The sequence below is a fragment of the Mauremys mutica genome, chromosome 7, assembly GCF_020497125.1.
Source record: "Mauremys mutica isolate MM-2020 ecotype Southern chromosome 7, ASM2049712v1, whole genome shotgun sequence".
Classification (NCBI taxonomy): Eukaryota; Metazoa; Chordata; order Testudines; family Geoemydidae; genus Mauremys; species Mauremys mutica.
In genome coordinates, this window is record NC_059078.1 from 87,177,634 (window position 1) to 87,190,443 (window position 12,810).

The 12,810-nt window shown below is 46.6% G+C and overlaps 2 protein-coding genes across 21 annotated transcripts in view; one reads left to right on the forward strand and one right to left on the reverse strand.

Annotated features, from left to right (window-relative positions):
- VSIR (V-set immunoregulatory receptor) overlaps positions 1-6,663 on the forward strand; it is a 46,152-nt gene extending 39,489 nt beyond the window's left edge. Inside the window, exons 6-7 of the mRNA XM_045025475.1 lie at positions 281-468; positions 2,007-6,663. Of these exons, the coding sequence (XP_044881410.1) occupies positions 281-468; positions 2,007-2,044 (226 nt within the window). The 3' untranslated portion in view covers positions 2,045-6,663. The remainder of the gene's footprint in view (positions 1-280; positions 469-2,006) is intronic.
- Positions 1-12,810, reverse strand: part of CDH23 (cadherin related 23) — a 529,883-nt gene that overhangs the window by 100,455 nt on the left and 416,618 nt on the right. The window lies entirely within an intron of this gene.

Below are 12,810 nucleotides of genomic sequence, written 5' to 3' on the forward strand. Positions count from 1 at the left end.
CACGCCTGTGCTTGTATCACATCACAGTTGTTTGCTGTACAAAACAATGGTGGCATTACAGGGGAAAAAACAGGTGCTAGGAAGCAAGCCCTAGAAAAACGATAAAGGGCAAACACAAGAGAGACCCACCAGCTTATGTTTAAGTCAGATACATAGGAATTCCATACTAAGAACAATAAATGCTACTGTTAGAATGGAAGAAAGTCTATAATTCTGGAGTTCTCCATAGGTGAGAGAGAGAGAGGGAAAGCAAGGACTGACACTGTGTTTTCTCCTGCAGTAATGCTCAAGGCATTGAAAACCCAGTCTTTGAGGCCGTTCCATCCACAAATACAGAGTCCAGGCCCAAGCCGCAGATGACATACATGGCCAGCCGCCAGCAGTCAGAATCGGGCCGACACCTTCTCTCAGAACCAAACACTCCGCTGTCTCCTCCAGGCACAGGGGATTGTTTCTTCCCAACACTGGGTAAGTGTCCATTTTACAAAACTATTTCCTTGGTTAACCCAGGCTAAAGCTGTCATGACAGAGGCACCAGGCAGCCAGCCATTGAAGAAGGACGTGAGAAAGGAAAAGAAGCAGAAAGGAAGGGGAGTGATCCCTTGTTAAATATTCAGTTTGAATCTAACTTCTCATTTAACATGAAATGTACCATCTTGTGACTTTGGGGAGGGGGAAAAACACTGCATCTCTGCTGTAGTGTCTCATTTTATACCCGCTGGGCCTAATTTTGGTCTCAGTTACACAAGCATAGACATGGAGTGATTCCACTTAATCCAGTGAAGTTATTCCAGATTTACGCTGATGTCAATGAAACCTGAATTTGGCCCACTGACCTTTTCTCATAGTTATTTGGTGTCTCAAGAGAAATTGCTGATACAAACCAAAAAATAATAAATCTTTGGCCTGGAGGTGGACAGGGGAACTTCCCTTCGGGTTAGTTGTCACGTTGCGGTGTTCTGCAGTGGAGAGATGGGGGTGGGTGGGGGTGGTTTCGAAGTTACTGCCCCATGAAAGAGGGTCCTTTCTGTAAGGAAAGGAAAGGAAAGAAAAGAAAAGAAAAAGAAAAAAAGAAAAAAAGAAAAAAAGAAAAAGAGAAGGGGGGGGGAGGGATAACTCAGTGGTTTGAGTATTGGCCTGCTAAACCCAGGGTTGTGAGTTCAATCCCTGAGGGGGCCATTTAGGGATCTGGGGCAAAAATCTGTCTGGGGATTGGCCCTGCTTTGAGCAGGGGGTTGGACTAGATGACCTCCTGAGGTCCCCTCCAACCCTAATATTCTATGATCTCAACTTTTGGGGGAAAGAAACACAGCTGTGGCACAATTGACTCTTTTGGTTTGTCCTGTAGCATGGGGTAATGATGAGGTTTGCCCTTCATACAGGAATTTTTCTTTCATACAGGGAGTTCTCACCAGCCAGTGAGTCTCTGCAGTGCTCGAGTTCCAGGTGTGGGCTAGCAATGTTAAATTGGTGGACACACTTGTCAGTCCATTATCCCTGCCCCTAGAGTATCCTCATATTCATCTCCCAGAGCTGGCCTGACATTTCACTCCCTGTTACTACTAATACAGTAGATGCTGTTACAAGTAGGGAAAGCTAACTCAACTCAATACCAGCTAGAGAAAAAAAAATCCTGCCAGTTGCCCTAAGAAATGTTGCCTCTAGGAGATTTAAAATTGTGAGCTACGGAACAGTAGGGACAAACCCAAAGCCCAGTGAAATCAATGGAAGTCTTTCCATTAACTCCAACAATGTGCTTTGGGTCAGACCCTTAGTTCCCTTTCCCTGCCACCTTTGCAGCTGGCGACATTTGGCTGAATCATTCTGCTAAAGGTGCCTGCAAATGGCACTGTATACCTCCAGCAGCTCGGATCTTCTAGAGACTTGTCTATAGTGGGGAAGAATTTTCTGTTAAGCACATAAAACCCACAGCTACAGAGGTGCCCAGTGAGCTCCACATCCCTAAATAACCTCCAAAAATTAACAGATTTGTCTCTCCTTTTCAGAGCCTGTTCCTGATTCTCCAAATTCCATGAAAGTATAAAATTGCTGAAGAAGAACAACTTTCACTGAATTTGTTGTCAGCAATATGGAAGAAGCTTTGGCTATTGCTGAAGCAAAGGCTTTATAGGCACGGCCACTTCTGAGCGGAAAAAATGACCGACACTTTCTCTAGCATTCAATGCTTCCCCTGGCACCTCAAATTCATCGCTGCGCTCATCTTCCTTAGAAAGTTTCTCAAGAAAAAAAAAAACAAGAAAGAAAGAAAAAAGATCACCACAACTGTTGAAACTCTTGCTGGTTTTTCTTCACTGCACAAGGAAGCTTACAATTTAATGACCAAATACATTGCTAAACTCATTGTTGGTGTGCAGTTTCCCACACCATGCTTATTTACAACACCGGCACCTAGAGCAGATATAAGAAGATGACTTATTAAACTGGAGGGAGAGGCTGAACAAAAAAAGAAGCCTTACAAACTGAACTGGAGTGAGAGATCCACTCTCCACATTCCATATGCCCTGCCCCAATGGAAATTTGTGAAGAGGAAAACAAGTTCCTCTTCAATGGGTTTAGATTTTTGCTACCTATTTTCTTAGAGATGTATGTGTGTATATATATAATTATTTTGCCTGCACTGTTTGATGTTATTGCATAGAAACTGTATGGTGTGTTTATAACTTGTGTCCCTTTATGAAAAGATGTATGACGGGAAGATTTTGTAAGAAAAATTATATCAGCTGCCAGCTACAATATCTAAAGAATAAGGAGTCAGTCAGAAATAAAAGTCTGGCTTAAGTCATGGAGTTTGGCTCTGGATTCAAATTGAGATCCAAACTTCTCAAAAATCCAGGAAAGTGTGGGGAATCACTGCTCCGATTCAGTCTTATTGTAGAGATGGACCTGAGCTGTGCAATTTGGACCTAGATTCAGATTCCAACTTGCCTGAAGTCCAAATGGGTTGGAATCTGGTTTTCCAGTCTGAGCCCATCTCTGTTAGAAATGTGGCAAACATCTCACAGAGAGTCTGAGTCAGAGAGACACCAGCCACACCAGTAAACATTTCAAGTGGTTTAATTTATTAGCATAGTTTAATCTGTGTTGTGTTCCTCTGTTTTCATAGCCATGTTAGAGAATCCACGCCCCCTGTTTGGGAACAACTTTTGAAATGCTTTATCCACATGCAGTCATGGGAGAAAATAGTATCTTCTGCCATCACTCAGATATGTTCATCTGGGACTATTTGAGTGACCACACCAAATATCCATAGGCAGAGCACCTCAGAAAGTCTGCAAGCATTTAGTATCTCAGAATTGTCTCCTGTGGGATTGCCAGGAGAACTAACACACCCTGCCCGGTAATACACTCCAGTTAGAGGCGTGCCCATGAGAACCAACTTGAATTAAAGTAATGTGTGTTCAGCAGAGGTCTTATGGAGCGGGTCAGATGACTATTGGCAGGTCATAAAATGATTTTAAAATCTGCAGTCATGATGCAAATCATGATAACTATTTTCAGATTTGTTACTCTGAGTTCCTTTACATGGCTGAAAAAGGTACAATGTGGAAAGGCTAAGGAGATTAGAGAAAGAGAGAGAACACTATGAAAAAAACCAGTTTTTGTTCAAGGGTCACCTGCCCTGTTTGGCATAGATGTACAATAGGAATACATGAGTCTCAATGAAACCATAACATATATAACCTTTCTGTAAATGACCCAGCTTTGTGAGAGTTTCAAACAAGGTACAGACTGGTAATGGAAAGAATATACACTGCCAAGCATGAATGAAGCCCTGATGGCTGCATAGATAAGGGGCAGTGAGCTCCACCCGGGATCCAATCCTCTCCCATCGTCTTGCTCATATTCCCTCAGATGGGATGGGCATGTCAGCTATTCTATCACACTTGAATGATGTCAGCTTGGAACTAAGCAACCAAAGAGTCACCATCAGTAGATTGAGGCAGCCCCTCAGCATGAACAAATCCTAGGTGGAGGGGGAGGGGCGGGCAGAAGGGAACGGAAAAAAGTCTTATCCTACTGTGGGAATCACACCAACAATAGTTTTTAATGTAGCCAAGAAGAACTTTTGATGCTTTCATTCTGAGGCTAGTTTTTCAGCTGGTTCAGAACCCATCCATCTCTGTTTGAGAGTCACTCCAGCTGGCAGCTTGGGTCTCAGCCTGGGAGCAGAATATTTCATTTTCGTACTTTAAAAAAATCGTAGGCATTGATGAAAAATAATCAAGATTTTGATGCTTAAAAAAAAACAACCCCTCCTCCCCCAGCTGTAACATTTTTTTTAAAAATGAACCCTTTCCAGGTGATGGATCTGTGATATGCACTAGAGGCCCATGGCAAAGGCTGATGGGAGGTGAGAAAGGGTCCATTTGGTACTTTGTAAAGTTTAGAAACTTCTTTAAACCGTGGAGAGAGACATGCAGCTTGGAACTGAGCTTTCCCCTATACCTTTAATACTATGAGGAAGGTGGAAAAGTAGAGTGGGAACCCTCTGTTTAAAAGCATATTTTACATTTTGTTGCCAAGAGATTCCCCTTGGCAGCTTTCCTCAGTGTCCTCCAGTCCAGAGGAATGCCAGGGAGACTCCATCTCCCGCCTAGACCCTATCTTCCCTGGCACCTAGAACCTATCCTCCCTGCCACCTAGCACAGAGAAGCAGGTCATTGGAGGGAAACTTCTTAGGAGTGTCTGCTTCCTGACACCCTCACAGGCAATCTATAGGCTGGGGTGAAGATGACCAGAGGGAAAATGGAGTTCCAGTAAGATCATAACACATAACGTACACAAACCACCACCAAAATACAGAACGCAAATAGTGTTCCTGAAATGATTCCAGAATCAGCAACATGACTCCCACAGCGACTGATGTCATGCCCAACTGAGTCCCATGTCAGAGTCACACAACTACAGCTTACCAGCAGACATTAAAAATAAAAAATCTAAAAAGTCATGTAGAGAAGAGAATATGCTCCTGGGTAGATTTCCAGCCTACTGACAAGTCTGGAAAAGTTTAGGCCTGAAAGCTACTTGTTGTGATGATTGTGTCATTATTGTGACTCATTGGTTGTCATGGTGTGTGGGCTGGCTCCAGGCCATTAGGAACCCAACTATGGTGCCAGTTGTGTTTTCTCTCACCTTATGTTAGATAAGCATCCTGAGATGACCCCCACCAGAACCCGGGTGTAGCTGACTACCTTATCTATGCAGCCATGACAGCCCAGCAGTCATCAGAACAACCTGGGATGAGCAAAACGTCTCTTCAACACTCCAAACAGATAACAGGATAATATCTTGCGGCAGAAAATGCTACTTCAGGGTTTGATTAATTTCAGAAAAAAAATCTCAGATCATTTAAATAGACTGCAACTATAAGGCCTGTTACTAGTACCTCATGGTACACCACAGCAAAAAGATGCTCCTGAACCACATTGTGTCTCTGTGCCTATCTGAGAAGCTGCAGCCTTTCAGAACTTCCGCAGTCCTTCTCTTTGTTAACAGGGTGATACTTGATGGTACATGGCTAGAGGCAAAATCTGCTAATTCCTTTAGCGGTACTGTACCCCATGTAAAGATGCCCATTGAGGAAACCTGAAAATCTGTGTGAAAGCTGAAATCTTCTAGTGATTAGCAAAATTCTCTGCATGATCATCACCAGTCTTGTGGATCCCACAGCATGGGGACATCAGCATGACAAGTGTATACGTATCTGATCTGGGGATCTATTTGCTTAATGGGTCCATTCCTGTGTCCGCTGTTAACTGCTTCCCTGCTGAGCAGTGCACTGGATAATTCTGAGAAACAAGACCTTGCATGGCTAGAGATTTTAAAAGGAAGCAAATGAGAAGCCACTGGAGCAAGGAGGCCTTGCGCAAACCAGCTGCCACTCGTCCCAAAAGTTACAAAATAACCTCCTGGGTTGCAGAAGGTACCCAGCTGTGCGCTCCCACCCACTGACTTGCTCCAACTCAAATTTCAGTTCAAAAGATTTCACTAGCTATCGAAATTCCCAACTCTCCTCCTTGCCACCAAAAATAAAAATCAGGTAAAAACTCTCTGGGGGCCTAAGTCCCTTTGGGTCATATGGCTACACAAGCTAACCCTGTTTCTGTGATGTGACTTCATGCCCCATTTAATAAAGGGCTCAGGATGGGGTTGAAAGGGCCAATTCCCGCCTTCCCTGCGGTTCTGCTAGTCATTCCAGAGCAAGAGACTAGAAGAGCAGAGCATGTGGGAAGCATGCAAAGGCATGATAATGTCTCTGCCTTCAAAAGGAAGACATGAGCCTGATGGGAACAATGCATGACTAAAGAACTATGTGTCAGATCTGGAAAAGTGGCTCTTGATACTGCTTTTTAATTTTAATGTTGTTATTCTTTATTAAAAAACAAACAAACAAAAAACCACCTTCTCTTCATGGCCAGCATAAAATGCTCACATTGTTTGTCTCCTGAGACAACTGACAGCAGGGTGGCCTGTTCTGAGATTGAAGAGGGGTAAAGAGAGTAAATCTAAGGGGACGGTATAGGGGATAAGCAACTGCTTCGGGCTATTTGTACATTCTGATTGCTGTGAAATGTTCTCCAGATGTGTATGCATTTGTTTATAAAAATACTGATTGATGATACAATAAAGTTTTATTGGAAATATTGTTCTCTTACGTAACAGAAAGGGATTCACAAACAATAGCTCAAAATCTAGCCAGCTGCAGGGAAGGAGGGGCCAACGACATCAAATATCAGGGGCTATGAAGAGGACGGCGAGGTTATTAACAGCGCTGGGATGATGCTATGTGAGCTGGGCAAGCAGAAGGAAGAATGGAGTGGGAACCGGGAAGAGACAAGTTCCAAGTTGCCAGGGCACAGTGGCCTGCATGGCAAAACCAAAGTTCTTTTGCTGGAATAGTTTTTCTTTATCGTCTTAGATCATTTCCAGAAATGACAAGTCTTTAGCCAAAATTGTACAAGGCTGTCCCCCACATTTCTGTATGGGGTTCTGTCGCACACTTGTAGCCTGGTGGAAAACAAACCATGTTACAACTAGGACAGCAGACTAAATGGAATAATCTCCTCTTAATGGAACCACCCCTTTCCACACCGCACCTGACATCTATCTTAACTTAAAAATCCGCTGCCCTGATTCTGCAACAACCGTGCTAAGTGTGTAGGGAGGAGGGCGGAAGAGAAGTGCTGCCATACTTCCTTTATTCTGTTTCCTCTTTTGTCTTTGAACATGTTTTTGCATTGTGGTTTTCCTGTTTTCAGCCTGCTAAGTCTTCTTTGTAGCCCTGACTGGTCTCCAGCCATTTTCCTTTCTGTGATCACTCGGACAAGGAGTGGAGACTTCAGAAAGATGGCACCGACAGTATCCCCTTCTCTCTGTTGCACAGGGACATGGCCTCAGGACTGACCTTACGGGTGGGCAACCGCCCAGGGTGCCGCGGTCAGGGGGATGCCATCCAAGTGCCACAAGCTGGCAGGCCTGGGCTGCCGAAGCGGGGGTGAGTGCAGGTGAGCCCAGGGCTGGAGCCCCTGGCCAGCCGGGAAGGGGGCAAGTGATGCCACCTGGAGCTGCCAGCCTGTCAGGGAGTCACAGGCAGCAAGTGGGCCAGCCCCTGGATCCCCCCTTCCCATGGGCATGGGTGGTGGCTGCATACCCACTCTCCTCCTGCTAGGTGGTCAGGGGGCGTATGATCGGGGGAGCCCCAAGGCTCAGAAATGCCTCCCTGTGCAGCCTGACCAGGCTCCGGAGCCAGGAGCTGGTCCTTGCGCCCTGCACCCGATGTTGCTGTTCTCAAACTCAAAGAAAGGGACCAAAATACAAGTTTGTCCAAAGTGCCATTTCCCCCTAAGGCTGGCCCTGCAATATCTCAGTGCTCCACTAAGGAAGACTTCAGCACAATGGCAACAGCAATGTGCTCTTCCTGTGACTGGCAAAGGACACAGCCCATTTTTGCAGTAAGGGAGACTAATGAAAGTGGCAACAGCTGTGAGCTCTTCCCGCGACTGTTGCTGGGGCACAGGGACCCTGTACTTCTAGCAAGGGGCATTGCATTAAGATGGCACCAGCACTGTGCCCCTCCATCCAAGTGGCAATGGAGCATAGATACGAACACCTCACTTTCCTAATGTGGGAAATGACATCAAAGAAAGAGCTTCCCTGTTGTCCCGCATGTCTCCCTAACCCTCCCATGGCAGGGGCTCGGTATTACCCCTACTTCCTTCTATGGCATGGTATCGGTTTCCCCTCCCCCTCTGCAATTCCCTCTTTCCCAGCACCACTTTCTCCTGCTGTGGGTCCCTACTCCCCCCAGTCCCTGTTTTCCTCTGCCCCAACTCCAGGTCCCTGATTCCATGTCCACCAACCCACTCACTCCCCATCCCCTGGTTCCTGCTCCCTCATCACCACCACTGCCCTATACCTCCACCATCACCTTCGTTCCCCATCCACCTACTTCCCCCTCTCTGAGTCCCTGCTTTCCCCTCTGCCCTCAGCTCCACTTCCCCCATACCAGGTTCCTGCTTCCACCAGCACCAACTACCCCCTAACTCTCTCCAGTCCCCTCTGGGTTCCTGCATCCTTTGCCCCAACCCCTTTGGCCTTGTTGATTCCTCCTAATCCCCACTCCACCTGCTTCTCCCTCCAGGTTCCTACTTCCCTCCCCACTCCACTCTGAGTAAGAAAGACACTACAGAAAATTAGCATCTGCTGAACTTCTGAAGATATACAAGTGCAAAAAACAAACTTTCTGTAAAGAACCCTGCCAACAGTGGCTGAGCTGCACACGCAGATGGGGCGAATCAGGGGATACGGCATAAAGAAATGCACATGTACACTTGAACCATTGCTTGCACACATTCTACTTTCAGCCCATTAGCAGCATAAGCAATGAGCTGGGAAAACTGTGCAAACAAACACAGGCTGCTTCTCCACACAAATAAAAGGAGCAAACAGATTTTAGAGACCATGAACGCAGACATTAAGTTATTAATACCAGCGCTAAAGCACTAGATGTGATTTGATATCAAAGGTTGCTTTCAGGGCATTTTTACAAAGCTAAGTTGTTACTAGGCAATTTAAGGAAGTGGAAGCATGGAATAGGATAGAAGTTTAACTCACTGAGCTCTGCACTCTGTGATTGCAAGGAAAATCCACCCAGAGAGGGGCAGCAGGGAGCTGCTTACACAGACCACCATCCCCATGGGAACAAACAATGTACTTGCAAACAGAAAGGGGAAAAACTGGTTACCTGCAACAGCTCTAGCTATCCACTATGTCTTGCAGTGATGTTTACTATCCCAGTCCTAGGCCTCTACAGGTAGGTCTACATTGCATTGTAAACCTTGGCTCAGACTCAGTTTTAGTCCAAACCCCCGACCATCCACACATACATCATCTGACTCGGAGCCACAAGGTACTTTACTTTGTTGCCTGAACATGTTTACTGTGGTCCAAGCCAAGATTCTAAACCAGATTTACTGGAGACTTACTGCAAGTTGGCTTCTGAAATTGAAGCTACCGAAATAAAAAATGAAAGTAGTACAGCTCCACTCCCTATTTTATCTCCGACTTGACCAGGAAAGGGTGTAGGGCAGGGGTGGGCAAACTTTGTGGCCCGAGGGCCACATCGGGGTTGTGAAACTGTATGGAGGGCCAGGTAGGGAAGGCTGTGCCTCCCCAAACAGCCTGCCCCCACCCACATCCGTCCCCTCCCATTTCCCACCCCCAGACTGCCCCCCTCAGAATCCCCGCCCCATCCAACCCCGCCCCCCTGCTCCTTGTCCCCTGACTGGCCCCTCCCAGGACCCCTTACCGCTAACCGCCCCCGAGAACCCACCCCCCTTCCCTGTCCCCCGATTGCCCCAACCCCGATCCACACCCCTGCCCCCTGACAGGCCCCCCAGGACTCCCATGCCTATCCAACCACCCCCTGCTCCCTGTCCCCTGACTGTCCTGACCCCTATCCATACTCCCACCCCAACCACTCCCCAGGACCCCACCTCCTATCCAACTCCCCCCCCCCACTCCCTGTCCTCTGACTGCCCCGATCCCTATCCACACCCCCACCCCCTGACAGGCCCCCCCCAGGACTCCCACGCCTATCCAACCCCCTCTGTTCCCTGTCCCCTGACTGCCCCCCAGGACCCTCTGCCCCTTATCCAACCCCCCTGCTCCCTACCCCCTTACCATGCCGCTCAGAGCAGCAGGAGCTTGCAGCCCCGCTGCCCGGCCGGAGCCAGCCATGCCACCGCACTGCCTGGCAGGAGCGGCCGGCCAGAGCGCTGGCGGCGTGGCAAGCTGAGGCTGTGGGGGAGGGGGGACAGCAGGGGAGGGGCTGGGGGCTAGCCTCCCTGGCTGGGAGCTCAAGGGCTGGGCAGGAAGTCCTGTGGGCTGGATGTGGCCCATGGGCCGTAGTTTCCCCACCTCTGGTGTAGGGGTTGGGCAGAGAATGAAAACTCAAGCAGGCAGATTCTCAGCCTCATAAGAACTTTTTATTTCTATTTTTTTATGCTTTCAGAGAGGTTAAATTAAGGCCACTGCTGTCCCATGCCCTAGGGTCACCAGTCAAAATCATCATCCAATGCTAAACAAAGAGAGGGATGGCTGCTGTCACTATTCTCCTTGGGTGTGTCCTGGAAAGCCCTTACCATGTGAAATAATTTGTTGTCTTACTTGTCCTTAGCACATCCCCATAGCAACACTGTTTCTGCCAGAACTGTTTTGCTACCTCCATGCACAGCATTCCTCATTATAAATGCTTGCACCAGTGCATTCTGGGACTCCTGAAGCATCTATCCCACAGGGCTCAACATAGTCACTGTGCTTTGGCATCCAGTGCTTTTGGCATCCAGTGCTTTAGGCATCCTGTCCCCTTTGTGAAAAAAGCTTAAGTTCAGCTGAATATGCACTAACAACCTTCTTCCAGACATTGCAACCACTTGATACAACCCTCATTAGTGACTCAGATATTTTAATAATGGGTTTGATAGACAGACAGACTTGTCAAATGCCTGGGATCGACAGCTGGTGTAAATGCAAGTCACGGTGCAAGTGTTGTTGCAAACTCACAATGTTCATGCTTGTTGCAACATTTCCTCCAAAAGTAGAACAGGCTTCTGCACCTCCAAGAGTTTCACAAATACCTGCGAGAGATGATATGAGATAGCAGGAGATGGGGCCACAGAAAGAAAGAAGCTTGTCAGTTTTTCTCTGTGGGTTTGAAGGTGTGATCCTGAAGAATACTTGTTTACTAAAAGTGTCTATGTGAAGGACTTCAGTATAAACATCTAAAAACCAGAGTGATCAGCCAGAGGAAGAGATATCATGTGACAGAGCCCACTCTTAAGGATCAGGTCCAGGGAAGGAGGGAAAGTGAAAATATTTATAGTAAAATAATATTTTTATTTCCCATTGACAAATATTGGTTTATCAATGTGTCTTAGTATGTCCATTTGATATTGTGGTCTAACAACCTGGGCTCATCTAACATTTCTTCCACAAGGGGGAACTATCAGATACACACGTGCATACAAATATACAACTTGGCATGCACCACTCAAAAGCTCAGGAGCTGCAAATGGTAAAAGTGGATTTGGGATTTAAAATTTGTCACTGGTAGTATATTTTCTTGATTCCCACAACCTGGCGGCCTCTTTTGCTATAAACAAATGGAATTAGTTTTTCTTACAAGCCACCAATGAGTCCTCTTATGTATGTGCTGGAAATGGACAGGTATGAGAATGACACGCAAACATTCTGCAACAATCTGGACACTGGAATGTAAAAATATGACTTGGCATGTAGAATAACCACAGCTGGTGTGTGTTAATCCTTTAAAGAGTGCCTCCTGGGTATGAGTTATGATAGCTTGGGTAACCTAATGTATATTCATTTGCATCAGGATGATTATTATTCTGTGTGTATTTTAACCACCGTACAAGCACCTGGAGGTAGGGAAATACCCTGTATGTCTAAACTGAAATAAATAAAATAACACAGTTCTTAACTCTCTTCTGCTGTTGATTCTCACATTGCTATAAAAATGGGCCAGCAGCTGCAAACTGCTGTTGTTCCATTTTCACTGCTTATGGTGGTCTCCAGACTTGGAAACTTGCTTCCTACTACCAGGCAGAAATGAGACTGATGAACAAAATGGCATCAGGATAGTTCTGCTAATAGACCATGGCTGTCAGCTGCTGGGTTACTGATTCTGAGTTATGTGTTGCAGTCTGTGAGGCAGACAAACTATATGTTTTTTAAGAGAGTCCAGTGCCCGCTCCTGTCCCTAGTGGTTCTGCACAGTGGAGACAAGCAAGGCAAAAAGCTCTGGGTAGATGGAGCCCTGCATGTCTGACAGAGCACAAACAGTGCTTGTGGAGCAGGATGACCCCTGTAGTGGCTGGCACATCGGGGACTTTGCTTGTGTTTTTAGTACTCACAAGGAGGAGGTAAACAATTCAAGGCTTATTCTGGAGCCATGCCAGAACAGATTTATAAAAGGTAAAAAGCAGCTACACCAGGGCATGCTGGGAGACTGAATGATGATGTTGCAGCTGTGTGCTGACAGTATTCAGTAGATTCGGTTTTGAAAGCTCCACATGAGGAGTAACTTACATGAGGACCTTGGACACGCACAGAGAACTGCTGCTCTGCCTGAGATGAACTGAGCTGAAACTCCCCATTGCAAATACAGTGCAGAAAACATTTACCTTTGTCAAGAGGGTCATCATTGTGCTTCTCCAGAAAGGACACCCAGAGGGCTTTTGGGGTCGCTGAGTCAGATGGCTCACTTGG